This window comes from Micromys minutus, assembly GCF_963924665.1.
Source record: "Micromys minutus genome assembly, chromosome: 4".
NCBI classification, from domain to species: domain Eukaryota; kingdom Metazoa; phylum Chordata; class Mammalia; order Rodentia; family Muridae; genus Micromys; species Micromys minutus.
The window spans coordinates 30756750-30779202 of record NC_137973.1 but is presented as its reverse complement, the minus strand read 5'-3'; the positions used below and the strand labels follow the sequence as shown (position 1 = coordinate 30779202).

At 42.5% G+C, this 22453-nt stretch overlaps 1 protein-coding gene across 2 annotated transcripts in view; it reads left to right on the top strand.

Annotated features, from left to right (window-relative positions):
- The window catches only part of RPRD2 (regulation of nuclear pre-mRNA domain containing 2), a 51668-nt gene extending 33363 nt beyond the window's left edge, over window positions 1-18305 (top strand). The window contains exons 8-12 of one of the 2 annotated variants that reach the window (XM_080915469.1): window positions 2507-2789; window positions 4505-4765; window positions 6841-7041; window positions 12074-13255; window positions 13396-13629. In XM_080915469.1, coding sequence (XP_080771595.1) covers window positions 2507-2789; window positions 4505-4765; window positions 6841-7041; window positions 12074-13255; window positions 13396-13484 — 2016 coding nt within the window. In that variant the 3' untranslated portion in view covers window positions 13485-13629. Of the gene's footprint in view, window positions 1-2506; window positions 2790-4504; window positions 4766-6840; window positions 7042-12073 lie in introns of both variants that reach the window. The other variant, XM_080915468.1, reaches the window with a different exon arrangement.
- The last annotated feature ends 4148 nt before the right edge of the window (window positions 18306-22453 follow it).

Genomic DNA, 22453 nt, shown 5'->3' with positions numbered 1-22453 from the left:
AAAGGGAGGGAGAAGAGGGGGAAAGGGAGAGAGGGAGAGGTCTGTGAAAAACTGGATGTTGTCACATGCCTTTAATCCAGCACTCAGGAGGTGGAGGTGAAGGCAGATGGGTCTCTGAATACAAGGCCAGCCTGGTCTACAGAGATAGTTCCAGGACAGTCAGGGCTACACAGAGAAAATTGTCTCAAAAAACTAATTATATGTATATGTGTATACACATATGCATTTTTAAAATATATTTTTATTGGGTGGCATGTGGGAGAGAGTGGGCAGGAATATATCCTATGGCACATGTATATACCAGAGCATGACCTTTGGGGCTCAGTTTTCTTCTACCCTTGTATTTCAAGAAGCAAACTACAGTTATCAGACTTGGCAACAAGTACCTTTATCTGCTGTGCTTTCTAGACTCTCAGAAAATATCATAAAGGAGAAAACAGTAACAACAATCGAAAAGCGGTTGAGTCAGTTATGCCCTTCCTCTTGCCAAAATCTCAGCCATTTGAGTATCTAACTTTGTTTCCCTGTACTAAAAAGACTGCTGAAAGCCGGCTTATTAGCATAATTTACTTTTTTTGTCCTTTTTGTCTGGATACTCAAGTTTTTACACTGCTCCCCAAAACCCAAACCTTAGAGAAAAGAACACCACTGACATCAATCAGCTTTCTTCATGGTCTTCCTGTGGTGTCCTTCACTTAATTTTTGGTTGCGCCAGCAGGTTCGAAAACATTCAAATAGATGTGTGACATTCTTCGTAGTGTATGTTGTATATGAAGGTATGTATGTGCATGTGCACATAGGCCGCCAGAGGTTTTGACTTAAGGTGTCTTTTCTCCTCCACCCCCCAAGATTTATTTTAATTTTATGTGTATGAGTGTTTTGTCTACATGCATGTCTACTGTGCGTTCTGGATGGACCTGGGTCTGGCTCTATTCTTTATTTGAAACTGGATCTTTTCACTGAACCTGGATCTAACTGTTTCAGCTAGACTGGCTCATAGCAAGACCTCAGGATCTTCCTGTCCTGTCCTGACCCTTCCACCCACAACACTGTTAGAGTCACCATGCCAATCTCTTAAGTGGGTATCAGATATCTGAACCTAGTGTACAGTGAGACATTTCCCCAACAGTGTGAGGGTTCCTTTGTGTAGCCCTAGCTGTTTTAGGAGTCACCCTCAAACTGACCTCGAACACAGAGGCCTGCCTCTGTCTGGGTGTTGGGGTTAAATGTGCATGCCACCATGCCAAACTTGTGTGTCCTTCCCACCCCGCCTCAAGATTTATTTATGTATATAGTGTTTGTCTTCATGTATATCTGCACACCAGAAAAGGACATTGGATCCCATGGGTCTACAGTCAAAGACAGTTATGAGCTGGCATGTGGGTACTGGGAATTGAACTCAGTACTTCTGGAAGAGCAGCCAGGTGTTCTTAGCCACTGAGGCATCTCTCCAGCACATGTAGCCCTATGCCTCACCTCCTGTCCTATTTTGCAGGCTTTTTTTTTTTTTTGAGATTTCTATTTAATTTTATTTTTTCAGATGTACTTTGTGCATGAATATATGCCTCTGCAGCACATTCATGCAGTGTCCTTGGAGTCTAGAAGAGGGTGTCAGGTCTGCTGAAATCTGTAGATGGTTATGAGCTACCCATGTGGGTGCTGGGAATTGAACCTGTGTCCTCTGGAAGAGCAGTCTGTACTTAAACTAATGAGCTATGTCTTGAGTCACATCCCTTTGTCTGTGAGTGTTGTCTGCATGTATGTATATATACATGACCATGATCCATGTGTTTTGTGTCCTCAGAAGCAGAAAGAGTGTTAGATCTCCTGGAACTGGAGTTACAAGTAGTGTGACCTACCTTATGGGTTCTGGGAAACTAAATCCAAGTAAGAGTAGCCAGTGTTCTGTCTCCTAAGTGCTGGAATTGCAGACAATAAAATAATAAGAAAAAGGAGCCAGATAATTGGGGTTACAGCAATTTATTGTCATCAGCATTAGCCGTGGTGAGTTTGTTGAGTGTGCTGAATGGGAACTCTGTGCTCTTCCCCCTAAACACTCATGACCTTTGTCTAATCATGACAAAATCAGTAGACAGGTATCAGTTGACCTTTCCAGTATTCTTCAGAATTCTTAAGGTAAATATACAAATTGTTAAGGTCACCAGAAACGAAGAAATTTCAAGAATAACATAAACAAGAGGGACCCGGGAAACTTAACTTCCGTGGGATCTTGAATACAATACTGACGTAGAAAAGGAATAATGGGTGAAAAAGAGGAAATCTGAACAAAGTAAAAACTTTAGTGAATAATTGCCAGTACTGGCTCATGAATGTGACTATTACAGCATTTCTATCAAATTAAGCAAAGTTTGAGCACATACAAGACACTTGGCATACAGGCTTGTTGAGACTTGAGTTTGATCCTTGGAGCCTGCATAAAGATGCAAGAAAAGAACTTATTCCAGTTTTCCTGTGACAAATATGCATTGCTCTCTCTCTCTCTTAGGCTTACAAAACTTTCGCTAACCGAGTGAACAACTTAAAGAAGAAGTTGGATCAGTTGAAATCAACGCTTCCTGATCCTGAGGAATCACCAGTTCCCTCTCCAAGTATGGATGCTCCTTCTCCAACTGGTTCTGAGTCTCCATTTCAGGGAATGGGAGGTGAAGAATCCCAGTCACCAGCCATGGGAAGTGACAAATCTGCCACACCTGAGCCAGTGACAGATAACCGTGATGTGGAAGACATGGAACTCTCAGATGTGGAAGATGATGGATCAAAAATCATTGGTAGGCCTGATGTGTTCATTGTTCCTAAAGCTAGTCAGCACATAGAGGAGGCAAAGATGTCTCACTGATCTTCCACAGTGCTGGAGGTCAGACCCAGGGCCTTTCACAGGCAGTATGCTCAGTATTGATAAATGATTTTATCTTCATACATTACAGAGTATAAATAGTTTGGGTACATTGAGTAAATTACAATACAAGAATTTGTAACATTAAGTGGGTTTTTTGTTTGTTTGTTTCTTCTTAATATGACCAGTATGAATAAATGACCCAGCAGTTGGGAGCACTTACCAATCTTGCCAAGAACCCAAGTTCAGTTCCCTGTACACACATGGTAGCTCACCACTGCCTGTAACTCCAGTTCCAAGAGATCTGACATTTTCTTGTTACCTCCCTGGACACCAGACAAAAGTGTGCATGTGAATACAGGCAAAATACTCATACACATGAATAAATCGAAATAATTTAAAGAAAAAGAATTCTAAAGCTGCAGTTTATTAACTACATTTTTCACAGCTAATCTGCATTGGTCTTTGGCATCTGCACTTTTATAATTATTATTATTAAATACTTTGACTTCTGTTGAATTAAATAAGCTACTCACTTTGTTCTTTAAAGTAGTAAGAGGAGTATAAAGTTGTTTTGTTTCTTACACACAGTATTTTTATTATTTGGAAATTTCACATTATAACCTGGATCATATTCACTTTCCAGTCCCCTGGGTCCCTGTATCCTACTCTGACTCCTCCTCACCCACAAAAAAGGAGGAGGTGGGGAGACAAGTCCAACCAAAGTTTTTAAGACTTAAAACATTGCAGTTTCCAATTAGTATTAGTATCTAGAGGCTGGAGAAATGGCTCAGCAGGTAGGAGTGGGCACTGGCTGCTCTTCCAGATCCCAGCACTCAGTGGCAGCCCTGTGCCGTCTGTAAGTCCACTTCCAGGGAATCTGATCTCTTGGGGCACTGCATACACATGGAACACAGACAATACAGACAGATATACATAAAATAATTTTGAAAAATAATTAGTGTCCATTATACTCACAGTTGGACAACTTGTAGAAGCAAAATAATAATGTATATGGAGCTTTTGTTACTAAGAAAGTAATTCATGAAAACAAAACAGAACAGAACACCGTGTGGCAAACATCATCTCCATAAAACAGTGCAAATAAATAGCAAGTGAAAATATGTTCTCGATAATGTAAGGGGTACTTTAGGGGGTACTGCTGCTGTTATCTTTTTCTCTCTGAACATCCTCATCTCTCTCCCTGGTGTCACTCTTTTTGGGGAAAGATACATATTTATATTTAGTCCTACACTAATCAGAATATACAAGAGAATCATTAAAAAGTAAGATGCAGTTAATTGGTGGGGATAGTTATAAATTATATAGACTTATCTTTCTATCTTGTATTTTTTATGTGTATGAGGGTACATCCATTTGAATACACCTGTATGCATATCCCTCAGGGGAAGTTGGAGTTTCTGGGCTTTGTGAGCTGCCTGATATGGCTGCTAGGAACTTTTTTTTTTTTTTTTTTTTGTTTTGTTTTTTGTTTTTGTTTTTGTTTTGTTTTGCTTTGAGGCATAAAGTGAATAGTGTAGGGCTTTGTGCCCTCAAATTAGGAAATACTAGGGCATAACATTGTTTCATTTTGGACATAAAAATCTATAAAATAGATAATATAATTGTCTCCTTTGTTTGTTCAAACAGTGGAGGACAGGAAAGAAAAACCTGTGGAGAAACCAGCTGCCTCCACTGGTGTGCCTACCAAGTCAACAGAAAATGTCTCGAAAGCCTCACCGTGTGCTCCACCGTCTGTGCCCACGACAGCAGCTCCATCTCTCCCAAAACCTCTGAACACTTCACTTCTGTCCCCTTCCCCAACTTTGGTTTTGCCAAACCTGGCAAATGTGGATCTGGCAAAGATCAGTTCCATCCTTAGCAGCCTAACATCAGTTATGAAAAATACGGGTAAGTGAGCCCAGTGATGATGCTAAACCACTAATTTCCATCTTTTTTTAATTGAACCATCAAAGAAGTTTTTTTATTGTTGGTGGTGGTGGTAAAATTTCTTTCAATTTTTTTTCATCAAAAATACATTAAAAATGGTTAGACATTATAGAAAAGACAAAAAAATAATCTTACTACACCAAAGAGAACCACCCATGTATATACATGTATGTGGATTTGAGGGATTAGATATTTGGAATACTTTTTCTTTTAATAATTAAAACATTGTCTACTTTATCTTTAAATCAGCTTATTTAAAATTTAAGTATGTATTACAGTTTTAAAAAAAGATTTATTCATTTATTATATATAAGTTCTTTGTAGTTGTCTTACAGATGGTTGTGAGCCACCATGTGGTTGCTGGGAATTGAACTCAGGACCTCTGGAAGAGTAGTCAGTGTCTTAACCTCTGAGCCATCTCTCCAGCCTGTATCACCAGTTTCATTAAGTATTCATCTAAACAGCTGGCTGTGGTGGCACACACCTGTGGTCTCAGCACTTGGGAATCAAGGCAGGAGCATGAGGAGTTAAGCATAGTCTGGGCTACATGAGGCCCATTCTGGACAGAATGACGAGATGGGTTGGGAGACGGTTCCGTGAGTGAAGTGCTTGATTTTGTAAGCGTGAGGGAGGACCTGAGTTTAGATTGCTAGCACCCAAAAAAGACCAGGCTTAGCTGTGTGTCCATAAGCCCACTGCTGGGAGTGAGTACAGACAGGTAGATATTGGGGAGTGGCAACCAGTCTAGCAGAAACTTGAAGTTCCAGATTCAGTGATTGACATCATTGCCCAAAATTAGATAGTGACAGAGGAAGACACATGGTGTCATTTTGGTCTCCATGTGCATACAGTGTGGGAGTGTATAAACTGTACATATAACACACACACAAAAAAGTATCTCCATCAACTTGAATGGCTTTATATGGTAATTCTTGTTATTAGACGTTACTGTTTTCAGCTTTTCACTTTATAAAGAATATTGAAGTCCTTACCACGCAAACCTGATGAGACCTACATTCAATCTCCAGGACCCATATAAAGGTGGCAGGAGAGATGTGACTCCACAAAATTCTCCTCTGAGCCCCATTACCACACACTAACAGAGATAAAGGTGGCAATAGGACTGCACTGCACAGCACACAGCTGAGACGGCACAGAAACATTTCATTTCATCTGCGCTCTGCCCGCTCTGTGTTATTTTTTGGGAAATAATCAACATGTGAACTAGATGTGCCGCACCTATAACATGAGCACTAAGAAAGTCAAGCAGGAAGATTAAGAATTGAAGGCCAGCCTGGGGTATGTGGAGAGACCCTGTTTAAAAAACACAAAACCAGAAGGCAGCATGTAGCTTTTAAATTGTTATCTAAGAGTATGCTATTTTATATACCTAGTGTTTCGAAATTTAATTGTTCCTAAACCCTTTCCATTGTCACGTTCAATCTTGAAAAGATGATATTTATATCTTAATTAAAGATTACTTTTCATTTGTTCATTTATATTTCTTTGTGAAACATCTGTTCATGGTGGGTTTTGTCATATTTTAAGAAGCCAAATGTTTTTATTGTGTCTACATTTACCTTTTTACTGTGTTGATAACTGACTCAGTGTTTTGACTTGTAAAAGTGTAAAGGAGTTTATTTGTGTAATGTCACATTAAAGGCTGTGTAAGAGAAAGACCCTCGCCCCTCACATAGACACGTGGTGACAGCCTCTGCAGTGGCAGTGCCTTTGACCCTGTCATCCTGCTGCATTCGCTGAGCATCATGGGAGCAGAAGCAGGTTGCCTGCTCTGTTCTGGTTGCCACTCTGAAAACCAAGGAATGTGCATGAAAATAACATAGTCCTTGTTTGTTTTAAGACTATTCCAAATAGAAACAACAGTTCATATTTTCAGATGTTTTTCTTTGTATTTGTCAAAATGGGCACTATTTGTGGATCAGTCACCAGAAATACTATTAAAACAATCTTTCATTGAGTGGAAAGTGTCATGAATTGAGTATTGCATTTTCTTGAGTTCATCTTTCTGCCACCAGGGGTCAGTTCTGCATCAAGACCTTCTCCAGGAACTCCTACCAGTCCCAGCAACCTCAGCAGTGGCCTGAAAACACCTGCACCTGCCACAACACCATCTCACAACCCTCTGGCAAATATCCTGTCAAAGGTGGAGATCACCCCAGAGAGCATCCTCTCTGCTCTTTCTAAAACCCAGACACAGTCAGCCCCTGCACTCCAAGGTAAACTGACATGTGCCAGAGGGACTTGAATTGTGAATGTATGTCTCCAGTGTAACCTTGAATTCTAGTTCTGAGGAATGCAAAGTCATGAAATGTACCATACAGCTAATTCATTACCGTCTTTATACGTATCATTTATGAGGTGGCAATTATAGAATTGAAAATGTCAACACTAAAACAGACTCTAAATATTATCTGATAATACCCTCCCATTCAGGTCAGGAAACCAGGCTCATGGGGTGATGGGGTTGTTAAGGTCTGTCTTATGTGTGATGAACTAAGACTAGAAGCCAGACTTGTTGCTTAGCTAATACTCTGTCCTGCAGCAGAGCACTACGAGACTCACATTATCCCCAGCTCTCAGTGCAGGGTAGTGTGTGTGTTGTTTTAATAGATACTTATATCAAATATAACCTATGCATTTTTTTTTTCTTCCTTCTGTCTGTAGTCTCTGCCTCATTTGAACTTCTCTTTGTGGCTTTCTCAGTTACATCTTGACCAAAAACTGCTTCAGTTTTTCATGAATCATATTTGATCTTTCAATTCTTATTTTCCAGATTTCTACACAACTGTTCTGAAACATCTCAGTATAATTATGCAGTTAATTGCAAATACCAGAATAGTATCATCATTGTTAAAGCCAGGGACTTCTAAGTGACATTTAGCAATGACTAGAGATACTTTTGTTTCAGCTGGGGTAGAAACTCTGTTTAGCACTAATGGGTCAAGGTCACAGAAATATTGAATATCTTATAATGCATAGAATTAGTCTCCAACCACAAAAATGTCCCTAAGTTAGAACATCTGCAGTGACAAGGTGACGAACTCTGTCTTTAGGAGCAGAACATATAAATAGCTATGACTTCCTTCCTGAACTCTGCTGGTCAGTAGATTACTATTGAACTAAATACCATCCGGTGATCATCTGAACCCCTCTCTGCTGGAACTAGCAATAAAAAATTGATGTTTCTAGTAATCCCAGTTCTTAGGAAACTAGATCCCAAGATACAGGCTAGCCTAGGCTGTAGTGGAATGTTACTGTTTTCTGTCTTTTTTTTTTTTGAAAGCACAAAATATTGATGACAATCTACAACAGGGTATCATGTACAACTCAAGAGATTGCAATGCTTTTGATTTCCCCCTTCTGTTGCCATCCTGTAGATGAAGAAAATCTTGAACTCATTCATTAGCCTCTCCCACAGGTGCAGCGCAGTGTTTGTAGAGTTCTTGCTCTACACATTGCTACAGTAGTGGTCCTTCTTGTCAGATAGAATCAGAAGTTCTGACAGAATGAGAAATACAAACACAGAAAATAACCCCTGATAAAATAGCAGAGTTTGTACCCTTTCTTGCTTTTAGCAAGTGGAATTCTTAGCCGAGAGTGGTGGCATGCTGTAATTCTAGCACTTGAGAGGCAGAGGCAGGTAGATCTCTCTGAGTTCGAGGCCAGCCAAGACTACACAGAAAGATCATAAAAAAAGGTGGAAGGGGGGCATTTTTTCTTTTTTTCTTTTTTTTAATGTATTTTTTATGTAAATACACTGTCGCTATCTTCAGTCATAGAAGAGGGCATCAGGTTTTATTACAGGTGGTTGTGAGCCACCATGTGTTTGCTGGGAATTGAACTTGGGACCTCTGGAAGAGTAGTCAATGTTCTTAACTGCTGAGCCACCTATCTGGCCTCGTGGAGTTTTTCTTGACTTTTCAGCATACTAGAACATAAATACTCATGTTCACTCAAACACTGTAAACAAAAATCTTTCAGAGGCCAGCAAGATAGCTTAGTGGGTAAAGCCACTTGCTGCCAAACCAGACTTTCTGAGACCCACATTGCGATAGAAGAGAATTGTTCTCTCTTTGTCACACATTCACACACACACAAACACACACACACACACACACACACGGTGAGGGGAGGGAGGGAGGGAGGGAGTAAAGGTATAGTTTTAAAAGGCTTTAATTTTTTAAAAACAAAAAAGAAATTTTTGTCCAGGTGGGTATGGTGGCACATGCCTTTAGTCCCAGCTCTTAGGAGCAGAGGCAGGCAGATGTCTGAGTTAGATGGCAGCCTCGTCTACAGTGTGAATTCCAGGACAGTCAGGGATACACAGAAAAAAGACTTCACAGTTTGTTGAGATGAAAAAAATGTAATAAAGTGTGAAAAAGAATTTTTTGTCTTACAAAATATAAGTAACAACTTGTCTCTTTAAGTTCACTTATTTATAGGGGAGGGGTTATATGTGCCTTCATTCTTATGGAGGTCAAAGGACAACTTGTGGATATTGTTTCTCTTCTTCTAAAATATGATGCTGAGAATCAGAAGTCCTCAGGCTTGGCATTGGGTTCCTTGCCCACTGAGCATTTGCACTGACCTGACAGTAACTATCCCTGAAAAAGCAGTCGTCTGTGGACAAATATGTCCCCACAGTATCTGAGAGATAAATGTCTTAGGTACCTCACATCTGTAACCTCAGCATTCGGTCGGGACTGCTGTGATATCTAGTCTAGCCTGAGCTGTGTAGCAAATGCTTGTTTGAAAAAATAGAGTAAATAAATAAATATGCAGGCATGGTGCCGCATGCCTTTAACCCTGCACCACCCCAGGAGAGGCAGGTAGGTCTCTGAATTTGAAGCCAGCATGGTCAAGTAGTAAGTTCTAGGGCAGCCAAGGTTGTATAGCGAGACTGACTCTGTCTCAAAAAACAAACAAACAAAAGAATAAACAAAGGGTAAACGTGTGTGTGACCCTTACTTACTGGCAGAAGTACCGTAATTTATCCAGTATAGGCTTACAAGCAAGTGCTAGACTGCCATGGGACTGTAGCAAGACTGTCAGAAAGATCCACCTGAGCCAGGGGTGTAGCTCAGTGTAAAGGACTTGCCTACACATGGGAAGCAAAAATAAGAATAATAATGAAGCTTGTCTTCATTGCTGTGGGTTTGTAAACATTTTAGCTACCATGGAAGTAAGGATGAACTTTTCTAGAAATGCTGAAAATGGAGCTCTGGTAAGACTTGGGTACTGTTGATCCTGAGTTTACATTTATAGAATTCAACACCACAGAGGTTCTGTTGCCTTTAGTAAAGAAATGAAACCAGCCTCAGTACCCATCCACAGATAAGTGAGTGTGCACATATACTCGTTTGGATTCAATTCAGCCACACAAAAAGAAATGAAAAATATAATATTTGCAGGGAAGTGAGTTTAACTGGAGACCATTGTATTAAGCCGAGTAAATCAGACACAGAAAGACAAATAACCAGGAAGTTAGGCCCTCTGGAAGAGCAAATAATGCTCTTAACTGCTGGGCTTGCGCTGGGCCTGCACCAGCCACTTTTCTGGCTGGCTGGCTTATTCTATTTATTTTTGAGGTGGGGTCTCAACTGTGCATACTGTGTAGACCAGTTTGGTTTTGGATGCATGGAGATCTGCCTGCCTGTGCCTCTGAGTATTGGGATTAAAGCCATATGCTACCACGGCGTGGCTCTTTTTTCTAAATCGTGACTCTAGAAGATCCAATATCTTCTATCCTCCTTTGCCTCCTGAACACGTATGGTGTACATTCACACATACATACACACAAATAAAAACAGGCAGATCTCCATGCATTCAAGGCCAAACTAGTCTACATAGCGAGCTCCCAGCATTTAAAAAGAGAACCAAGAGGATTAGAGTGTAAGACCACATTCAGCTACATAAGTATTTGGAGACCACTCTGGATTAGATAGGAACTCCCCACGCCTCAGAAGAGACAAGGCTGGAAAGATGAACACTTACTGCTCTTACAGAGGACACAGGTTTGGTTCCCAGCATCCACATGGCAGCTCATACCCAACCTTAGCTAAGGAGATCCGATGCCTTTTTCTAGTCTCCAGGCATTATGTACATGTACACACATATACACACACAAAATATTCATACACATAAAAGTGAATGTGTTTTTGAAGAGAAAAAGGAGGATAAAATGCCTCAGTGGGTAAACACACTTGTCCCAAGCCTGACCTAGCTTAGTATTGAAGCCTGTATAAGGTAAAAGGAAATAACTGATCCCACAGAATTGTCCTCTAGCCATTCCATGCTTTGTGTGCACACTGTGTGTGGCACGTGTTGCAGTACACAACTCACAGTAAAAATAAATTTTCAAAGAAGATTTTGTTCCTAAAAAAGTAGTTCTAGTCACTGACTGTAGTGATTCACATCTTTAAACATGGAGTGGGAACATTGGAGGTTGTGCAGAAGCTAGTGGATCTCTAAGTTCAAGTCCAGACTGGTCTACATGGGAATGTGGGTGAGACCCTGTATCCAAAAAGGGACACCAGGAACGAGAGAGATGGTTTGGTGGATAAGAGCATTAACTATTGTCCAAAGGACCTGGATTTGACTCCCAGCACCCGTAGAGCAGTCTACAACTGTTTGTGACTCCATTTCCAGGGATCCAGTGCCTTTTTCTTGCCTCCTTAGGCACCATGAATGCACGTGGTGCGTAGCCATACATGAGGACAAAGCACCCATACACATACAAAATGAAAGCATTGATCTAGGAAGAGGTAAAGTTGTTGAAAAAAGCACTCCAGACCAACAGTGCATGCCAATGTACTGGAATGAACTACAGGGCGGGAAGGTGGGAATGTGTTCATTTGTGTTCAGAAAGGATCACAGCTCAAGCACATGTCGGCTCAGAATATTGTGTTAGGAAGAATTTGCTTTCTTTCCTCTGTCTGCTGCTTTGCTTTGTTTAAGCTGTGAATGATTCTGACATTAAAAATCCCTCTCCTGTTTCCTTTTATTATGGGACTTGGATCTGGATTGTTCTAGGACTATCTGAGTGCTTTGCTGTCTTAGATTGATAAATAGACCTGGAAATTTTTGTTTCAGCTAAGCACTGCCTGTTTAGTCTAGATTCCTTTTAACTTCATATTTTAAAGTCTGTTTCCCACCAGAGTGAGTGATAGTATCTAATAAGCCTGCCTTGTTTTCATTATAGTGTGGGTAGTTGTTCTTTTTAAACCTCTTTAATCTGTGTTTCTGCAGGCTTGTCATCTTTACTTCAGAGTGTTACTGGGAACTCCGTGCCAGCCAGTGAAGCTACTTCCCAGAGCACTACAGCCTCCCCTGCCAGCACCACAGGCTCTGCTGTAAAGGGGAGAAATTCGCTCTCCAATACCCAGTCTTTCATTTCCAAAAGCTTCAACTATTCTCCTAATTCGTCGACTTCTGAAGTTTCTTCGACGTCAGCAAGCAAGGCATCAGTTGGGCAGAGCCCAGTGCTCCCAAGCACTACTTTTAAACTTCCATCCAGTTCTTTAGGATTCACAGGTTCCCACAATACTAGCTCTGCTGCCCCACCTACTGAAGTTGCCATGTGCCAATCCTCAGAGGTCTCCAAGCCAAAGCCAGAATCAGAGTCCACCTCTCCAAGCCTGGAAATGAAGATTCACAACTTCTTAAAAGGTAATCCTGGTTTCAGTGGCTTAAACTTAAACATCCCAATCCTGAGCAGTCTGGGATCCAGCGCCCCGTCAGAGGGCCATTCCTCAGATTTCCAGCGCGGCCCTACTAGCACTTCAGTTGACAATATCGATGGAACTCCTGTTCGGGATGAACGGAGTGGGACACCCACCCAGGATGAGATGATGGATAAGCCCACGTCCAGCAGTGTAGACACGATGTCCCTGCTGTCTAAGATCATCAGTCCTGGTTCCTCAACACCAAGCAGTACAAGATCGCCACCTCCTGGAAGAGATGAAAGCTACCCACAAGAGCTCCCCAATTCTGTGTCTACATATCGACCTTTTGGCCTGGGCAGTGACTCTCCCTACAAGCAGTCTTCTAGTGGAGTTGAGAGGCCGCCATCACTGATGGACTCTTCACAGGAAAAGCTCTTCCCAGATACTTCCTTCCAGGAAGATGAGGACTACCGAGATTTTGAATATTCAGGGCCTCCACCGTCTGCCATGATGAACCTAGAGAAAAAACCAGCCAAATCCATCCTAAAGTCAAGCAAGCTTTCTGATGCCACTGAGTACCAGCCAATCCTGGCTAGTTACAACCACAGGGCCCAAGAGTTTGGGGTCAAGTCTGCCTTCCCTCCATCTGTAAGGGCCCTCCTGGACTCTAGTGAGAACTGTGACCGACTCTCATCTCCCCCTGGGCTGTTTGGTGCCTTCAGCATAAGAGGGAATGAGCCAGGGTCTGAGCGGTCACCATCACCAAGTAAAAATGATTCATTTTTCACCCCCGACTCTAACCACAGTGGCTTGTCTCAGTCTACTGCTGGACATCTCACTTTGCCACAGACACAGTACCCAGACTCTCCTCACTCAGTCCCACATCGATCCGTTTTCTCTTCACAGAATACTCTTGCCGCTCCAGCGGCTCACCCACCCACGTCAGGTGTGGAGAAAGTCCTGGCCTCAACGATTTCCACCACATCAACGATTGAATTTAAGAATATGCTTAAAAATGCCTCACGAAAGCCCTCAGATGATAAGCATTTTGGCCAGACCCCCAACAAGGGTACTTCAAGCGATGGTGTCGGTCTCTCAAACCTTACCCAGCCCAGCTTGCCCACCAGTGACCAGCAGCAGGAAGAACACTATCGAATAGAAACTCGTGTTTCTTCCTCCTGTTTAGACTTGCCTGACAGCACAGAAGAAAAGGGAGCCCCCATAGAAACTCTAGGGTATCATAACGCAGCTAATAGGAGGATGTCAGGGGAGCCGATACAGACTGTAGAATCAATAAGAGTTCCTGGGAAGGGAAATAGAGGACATGGGCGTGAGGTTTCAAGAGTGGGTTGGTTTGATCTCAGCACATCAGGCAGCTCTTTTGACAATGGTCCCTCAAGTGCCTCTGAGTTGGCATCCCTTGGGGGTGGGGGTAGCGGAGGCCTCACTGGCTTTAAGACAACGCCATACAAGGAACGGGCACCCCAGTTTCAGGAGAGTGTCACCAGCTTTCGTTCCAACAGTTTCAACTCAACATTTGAGCATCATCTCCCCCCATCCCCCTTGGAACATGGGGCACCCTTCCAGAGAGAGCCAGTGGGGCCGTCATCTGCCCCGCCTGCCCCTCCTAAGGATCATGGTGGTATCTTCTCTCGAGAGGCACCCACTCATCTGCCCTCTGTGGATCTTTCGAACCCCTTTACCAAGGAGGCATCTCTGGCCCATGCTGGCCCACCACCTCCTCCCGGAGAGCACAGCGGAGTTCCTTTCCCTCCACCACCCCCTCCTCCACCCCCTGGGGAACTTAGCAGTGGAGGGACTGGTGTCCCCTTTGCTACTCCACCCCCTCCTCCACCCCCTGTTGACCACTCTGGGGTTGTACCTTTCCCAACTCCACCACTGCCAGAGCATGGAGTGACTGGGGCTGTGGCAGTTTTTCCCAAGGACCATAGTTCCCTCCTTCAAGGGACCATGGCTGAGCATTTTGGGGTGCTCACAGGACCCAGGGACCTCAATGGCCCTGGTCTTAGCCGTGCACGAGAGAGCCTGAGCCTGCCTTCCCACCCTCTGGAGCACCTGGGCCCAGCCCTTGGAGGAGGTGGGGGAGGCAACACCAGCAGCAGTGGCCTTCCCTTGGGTCCCGCACACAGAGACGCCATCAGCCAGAGTGGTATGATTTTACGGAGTCCCCGGCCAGACTTTCGGCCTAGGGAAGCTTTTCTTGGCAGAGACCCATTCCACAGTTTAAAGAGACCCAGACCACCTTTTGTTAGAGGCCCTCCGTTCTTTGCACCAAAACGCCCTTTCTTTCCTCCCAGGTACTGATGGAAATCTGGGGGAGGCATTTTGAACAGTCTAGAGAGCATTGGAAGTAGCAGTTTGGCTTTTTGTTTTTCCTGTCTTTGATTTTTTTTTTTTTTTTAAATGAAGGGCCTTCCCTCCAAATCAGAAAGTGTACATGGTAACAATTTGCTATTATCAAGTCCTCTCTCCACACTTAGGACCTTTCCCAAGTTGTTTGTATTTTTTTTCTTTAAAAAAAAAAAAGAAAAAAAACAAGTAAACATAACGAAAGCCACATTATTTGGCTGGGGGTGTGGGGAGGAAAAAAGCAGTATTTTATCCCATCTATTGCAGAGATTACTTACATTCAAAATAAAACTTCGGTCAGTACAGGTAATAACGTGCAATGTTGGGGTGTTATTTGGGTCTTGGTCTTGCTGATGGTCAGTAGGAGGATCCCTGTCTCCTTCCCTCTCCAGCTAAGCAACTTCTATAACCAGCTTGGCTCCCCTCTTTGTATTCTCTGCCCTGCAGAAGGCTTAGAGTGTTTGCAGAGGGACAAAGAGCAATGTTGGACCTGCCGGGTGTATTTGCTTAATTCTAAAGGCACGTTGAAACAGAGTGCTTTATTCCCTGTTTTTTATAAGCAGCCTCCTCTGAACTATAACTAGGCAGTTACTCTGAGGCAGTACAAACGTCATTCTGTGTAGTAAAAAGTTTTCTCTTGCTAGATGTGGTGGCACACACAGCCCCAGCTCTGGGACGCAAGGACAAGAGAATGGCAAGTCTGAGGGTAGCTTGGGCTATACAGTGGAACTTTGTCTCAGAAAGAGAAGAAGAAAAAGAAAAGTTGTCTTTGTTGAAAGGACAAACTGAGTATAATTTCAGGGTTAAAATGGGAACCGATGACAATGTGTGAAGCCTGGGAAGAGTCATTCAGTGGTGCTTTGTGACCAACTGTCCTTTGTAAACAAAGGGAAGCCTTTTGATGGTTCTGCGAGTCTATCCTAAGCCCTTGTCTCCCGCTCTCCCTTCTTCCCCCTCAGTTATCCTAAGTTGATAATGAGTGTAGGTAAAATAGAGTCCCTGCCTTCTTCAATATTTAAAGTAGACACTTATTTTACTATGGTGCCTAACTGGTGGTTGTTGGCAAACATTAACTATTAGAGAAAGGAAAATAATTTGTCTTTATAGTTTCTTTGTGCCCCACCCCAGCTCAGTCCTGTATTCACTCCCGTTTTTGCCGTTTCCGAGGCGATTGAGTGGCATCCTTACATGATACTGTGTAGGTGTGTCTTAGAAACAGGTGGGTATTGCTTAGCCATGTCTTTACAGAGAAAGCAGATTCCCGATGAATTCACTTTAGCCCTCGAAGAGCCCATCTCCCATCCTCCACCCTCACGTCAACTGCTAGTTTTGTCTGAGTTGTTGTTGGAAAGGGGAGAGCTTTTTTCCCTGCATTAAAAGGCTTGTTTGTGTTTCTGCGTCTAATACTTAAGGGAAAGATAATCACTGAGCTTGGAGTGCTTCTATCTTTGTATCTGGGAAGCAAATACTGCATAGTAGATTTTCTGGTAGTGTGTTACACCAGGGTGCATGCTGATCACCTCCAGCTAGGTGTAAAGAACAGTGTGTTGAGTTTTTGAAGGAATTCCAGCAAGTTCACATAGAACTGTAAGGAGGTAAAGCAGTGCTTTGGACTTCTCGGTGGGTAGCAAAAATGGAGGATGTGTGGCATGTGGTCGAAGACAATCCTTATCTCAGAACAAACTACTTTCCCCCCTGAAGCAAGGCTGTCCTACAGCCTGGGAGCTGTGTTCTGTGTGAGGGTGTAGCAAACATCCTCAGAATTCACATCCCATTTTGAGCCAGTTCTTTTTTTCTTTCCTCCCTCAAGCCTCTCTGCCCTGTAGATCTCCCCACAAAAAAATGTATGATATCATGACCTCATGTGTGGGGTTGGGTACATAGCATAGCAAAGCAAGGGAAATATAGTTACATATTGAGTCTTAAGACATTTGTAAAAAAGTATCAAACAGAATGGGGGTGGGGGCAGGGAAATTGTGACTTTCAGAATTGATTTTTTTTCCCCCAGAAATTAAGTGAGGGTGTTTTTCAGTCTAGAACAAAAGAATGTGAATTCTTTCTACCACTCTTATTTAAACTTAAACATACTGTTTACTTGAAAAGGCTCTCTGACCATTTGATTTTCTAAAAAAACAGGGAAGTATCAGGACCGTGGTTGCAGGAAAGTTGAAGCAGGATAACTGTCTTCAACAGCATCGTGGCCACCACGGGACAGGAGTGCTCTGTACAGTTCAAGGATGGACTTTCCAGGGCTTGGGGGTCTGTGGGATACTTTTTGTTTTGTTTTTGCCACAAGATCTTCAGTGTGTTTGTTTCAGGGTGGAAGTGGGGGTTTTATGAAGCTGTCAGATATTTTAAGGGAATCTTCCTGCAACAGTAAATGAAGACAACTGTATATATGTGATATAGTGAAACAAAAGACATTTCTGGTATTCATAAAGATCAAACAAGGGATTTTATTCTTCCTGTGTCTGTGATTTAAACTCGGTACCATACTCTGACTTTTGTATTTCATCCTGAGTTTAAAAATAAATAAATAAACAAGATATTTTTTAAAGAATGAACAACATAGTGTGTCTTAGCAAGGACATGAGTCATATGAAGCAGAATGAGTAGCTGTCACTAAGGTCCTTGTTGCTCACTCTAAAACCACAAAGAATTCCATGGATACTTTAGTACCACACAGCATTCAGTGATGCTATGTCAAATAGGATCCTTAAGGATTTTCTGAGTTTGTTCAGCTTAGATGAGAGCTCACTCCCTGTACTTTTCTGCCCTCCTGAGGTCAACAGAACTTGCTTTGACTCCTGGGAGGGTATCAGGAGCAGACTAGGACTTTACTCCTCTCTCCCAGAAACAGTGTGAGTAGGCTCAGCTTTCTTACTGCAGAGTATCCAGTCAGTCTGAATGTCACCTGTTGGTGGAGTTAGGCCTCAGCTGTTAGTTTCTGAAGTGGCTGTATAAATTACTGCCCCCCCCCCACGCCTCCATATTTTTAACTGGTGGGGTTACCTGTTAAGATTTTTTTTTTTTTAAGTAGATATACTGGATTGATATTCTCACGTGTTCAGTGTGGAAAACAAGTACATGCTTTAGAGGCAACAACAGTGAAATCCTTTTGGAATGTGTATTAATATCATTTAATAAAATAACTAGTTCTAAAGGTTTGACATTTTTCTTTGAGACTGGGGCTTTGACCAAGGGCCCTTGGCTTTTCTGGTAAGTGCAAGCAGAAGTGACTTCTCTCCAGGAGTCAAAACTGCCGCAACCTTGTAGACCAGACCTATGGTTAGAGGTGCTAAATTTTCTCCGTTGAAGACACGTCCTGACTATCCAGGGCCAGAGGTCACACAGGCTACAGAATGCAGAAAGAAAAGCTGGAGGATAGCCCCGAAGATGCCACTAAACTGGCTCTTTACCTGAGGTATGTGAGGAGAAGGTGTATGTGTCCCCACACATACCTGAGGCATATGTGCCGTGGACCCCTCCCCCCTTCATGACCACTTGCACTTAACCTCTCCTGGCTTCTTGGAAAAACCAAACTCCAATATTTTGTTTTCCAGCTTAATAAAATATGGTTTTGTTTGTTGTGTGGTTAACTTTCCCCTCTCACGTTGACCTTTTCCAGCTGTCGTCCTGACTTGTATGTTTGTGTCACTGAAGTCTAGCTGAGCCTCTAAGATCTTCATGGTGTTCCAGAAGTGGTCACTATATGCTCTGTAGATAATTCTGTGCTTTCCCAATACTGTACAATTGTGAACGGGGGTGGGGGGGAGTTCATTGCAACATTTGCAATACTAAGCACCCTACCATTGAGGTACATCCCTAGCCTTCAAGGAACATTTTTAAAGTAATCGTAGAATTGGAGGGAATGTGTGGAAATGGGTCCTTATGGTCAACTATCCATATCTGTCCTTGGTCACATATTGGTGATTGATCTGTCATACAGAACCATGACTTTTCTCTCTTACTCCATTCTTTTTCATAACCCAATGAGGCTTAGTAAATGGAATGTTGGCTTAAAAGGATCACAAGGGATAGAGTCACTACACCTGAGCCAGGCCTGGGTCACTGGCAGGGTAGAAGGCTCTGAATAGCAGCCCTGATTTCATGAAGCTCCATGTGTCACAAGGTCTTAGAAATGGCAGCAGTCTGGGGAACACACCCAGCTGCTAGTGTGTACTACAGTAGTGACAAAGGAATCTGGCTCCACTTCAGAGCTCAGTGCCTAGCTGACTGCTCTACCCTTGAAAAAACACCAGTTTTTAAGACTTACCCGATGGCCTCTGGGCATGTTGTTGGAAACATGGCTTCTGACCCCCATCCCAAGTTGTTTTATTCAAGCCAGTCTTACACAGCAGGAATGAGTTGCCTCTTGTGTGTAGACTTAGTAACACCATGAGAATGGGTTTGGGGGTTTAGGGTGTTTCTCATACTTGCTTATGAGTAACTAGAGACAAGTCTGATCAGTTGCCATTCACAATTGTTAAGGAATAACTCACGGAGGCTGTGGAGATGAGGCTTCTAGAAGGTCACCTGTAAGAGTTGGCTCTAAAGTAAACATCCTGTTCTGTGTGGAAGGGAAGAACATGACTTGAAGTGTGATTTTAAAAAGAAAAACAAACTAGAGTTACTGGTGGAAAGAAAACTTTTTCCCTTAGCCACAAAGTTGGGCTTGGGGAAGACTAACTGTAGAGCATTTGCTTAGCATATAAAAGGCCCTGGGTTTGATTCCTTAACACTAGGAAACAAGAAGAGTGGAACTTATTTAGAAGCATAATTGTAATTACTTTGAGGGAGGGGGACAAAGGGGTTGGGTTATGATTTGTTTGGGTTTTGTTTTTTGTGCTTGGGCTTGAACTCAGGGCCTCATACATACTGTATCCCAGCCCCTCAGGGTTTTCTGTTTGTTTTCCTCATCTCTTCGTCCTCAGCTAGGCAGGAGAGTATCAATATGGGTGGAGGCACTAGTGACAACTGAGAAACAAAAGCCACATCTGTTCGTGTTTGACTCAAAAGGATGCTGGCTAACCCAGTCCACCCTGGACTTGTTTAGGTTCACAGCAAACTAAATGTTCTCAAATTTTTTCTATCTCTTGTATCCTGTTATATTTGTAAGATGCTCAAGTCCTATGTCAACCAGTCTGTGGAAAAGAGGATCTGATGCTTCCTATACTTGGGGTATCTGTGAGAATGGGAAAAACAGAAAGAACATTGACAGCATCCAGTAACTCCTCCTTTCATGTACTAGAGCCCTTTGGCCCTACATGAAAGTCCTATAAAGCAACTAATTCTTGCTGAGGACAGAAGTTATAAAAGTATAAACCTGGCCCCATGTTATACCTTCCACAAGTAATACTGAAGAATCTTAAGCCTGAATTCCCAGCATGTGCTTGGTGAACTGGAGCTGTAAAAGTGGCAATGTTCTCATTTTTGAGGCTCTGAGCCCTAGTGTCCCTTGGGAAAAGTGGCAAGGATTTTTTGCATTTTGGGTGCTGGTGAGCAGAATTTGCTTCTAATAGCCAAAATGGATTTGGGGACTATGTACTGAGCCCAATAAATAAAAAGTATTTGTTGGAGATAGTTGTAAGTAGTTTAGAGCCATAAATACCTTAGCCAAAACTTCAGCTAACTGAGGATGCCTGGTCTAAAAGTAAACTGGAGAAGTTCCTAAAATTTGATTAAGAATCTAAACCGCCCTTTAATGCAGATTTTCCTCATACTTCTGTGGACCTCACTCCTTAATTAGTCTGTAGAAACAAGTTAGGAGATCACATTTCTTCAAAGTATTTCACTGTAAAAGTCCTCTGGCAACAAGTGTCTGGGTCATGTGCTTCAGGAAGGAAAATGAAAGAAATGCACATTAGCAAGCATGACCCATTATGATTATCTGGCCTTAGAGAGGTAGTGTGGCTCTGTAAGCAACCCGCCTTGAGACCACTTTTCCAGGGTTTAAAGGGAGCACAGGAAGAGCACTGAGTTGTTCTGGAATGAGATGGAATTGTGAGATAGTGCTGCATCTCAGGATCCTGGCAGGCAGAATGGGGTGGGCAAGAAAGTTGCAGAGATGATTTCCAGGTAAACTAAAAGCTTACTGTCTCCTGGGGCATGTACAAGAACAAATATGTATTAGCCTTAGATGCCTGGCTTGCTACTATGAGTGAGGGAATAACACATTCCTTCCTCCACTGCAAGTTGCATGATGTAGCTGATCAATCAGCATCAGCCCAGTGCATTGCACGTAGTAAATGTTGAAGGATGAGTCTAAGAAGCTCTCATTCCAGGGTGACATTCCTGTGTGATCCTAACAAAAGGACACTGTCGAATAATTTTATAAAATTGTGTCAAAAAATCTGTCTTTTGAAGTTTCCAGCCAGTGCATAATCAGTACATATTTAACATTTTTATTGAGCACCTCCTATTTTGCTATCTGCAGTATTACACTATACTGCCTCTGCTACAGTGCCACAAGAAAATCCAGGTCTGACATTGCCATTCTTTCTGAATGCTACTTAAATGCTGCACTCTGACCACAAGAATACACACACACAATCTTCCTTCCCATAGCATTGTCTCTTTCTTTGTATTTCAGGATGTCTAACATCAGAAGATGGAGCCCCAGAGTGGCCTATGACAGAACTTTGGGCCTCTTTGGAAGCCTAGGTTAAGCAGCTTGTTCTGACAACTCTTCCACAAGACCCCATGATCCCATCACCACTGCAATCTGGGAACGGACTAAGTGTCCCCACCCCAGCCCCAGGTGAGGGACTAATGGAGCCTCAACAGGTGCTAAAATAAATTCATTTTCCTTTATGCTCCTCCACACATCCTACGTGTTTCTGTTTTTACTGTGTAAAGCTGATATAGCTAGCCCTGTATCTGAGATTTAATGGGGAGAGATAAAAGAGGATAAAGGAAGATGAAGGCTTATTTAAGAACAGAGAACTAGACAGAGTTGGATGTCTCTAAGATTGGCTGGGACTCTATTGGAAATAAGGTATAGAAAGAACGAGGTATGCTGGAAGAGGGCACACCTCAAATTCATCAGCACTCATGGTTTTGATCTTAAACTACCTTCTGTGATTTTAAAATTACACATCTGAGACCAGCAAGATGGCTCAGCAGATAAAGGCACTTGCTGCCCAAGCCTGGTAACATGGCTGATCCCTTAAACACATGTGAGGTGAAAGGGCAGAACCGGCCACAGAAAGGTGGCATTTGACCTACAAAACTGCCTTCCACACCCACAAAGATCCTTAATATACAATAATGATTGGTTAGTTAAATACATTTGTGATGTTAAGAGGTCTCTGAACTCCACTACGCCTGCAAGATAGAGTTGTTATATTCAGTGGTAATAACAGTGTTGCTGTTGGTGCACTGAGTTGAGCAATTTACTTAAGAGGTACCTCCAGAACTGGAACATTTTTATTCTTGTTTTATAGATGAGAAAAAAAAAATGAGATTACAGAAAGTTTACCAAAAAACTACTTGCTTAATGCCAGATCCAGGATTTACTCTAGATGTTTAGTTCCAGTGTCGGTGCTTGTTTCTTGCCAGCTTTAAGGATGTTTAATAAATTTTATAATTAAAG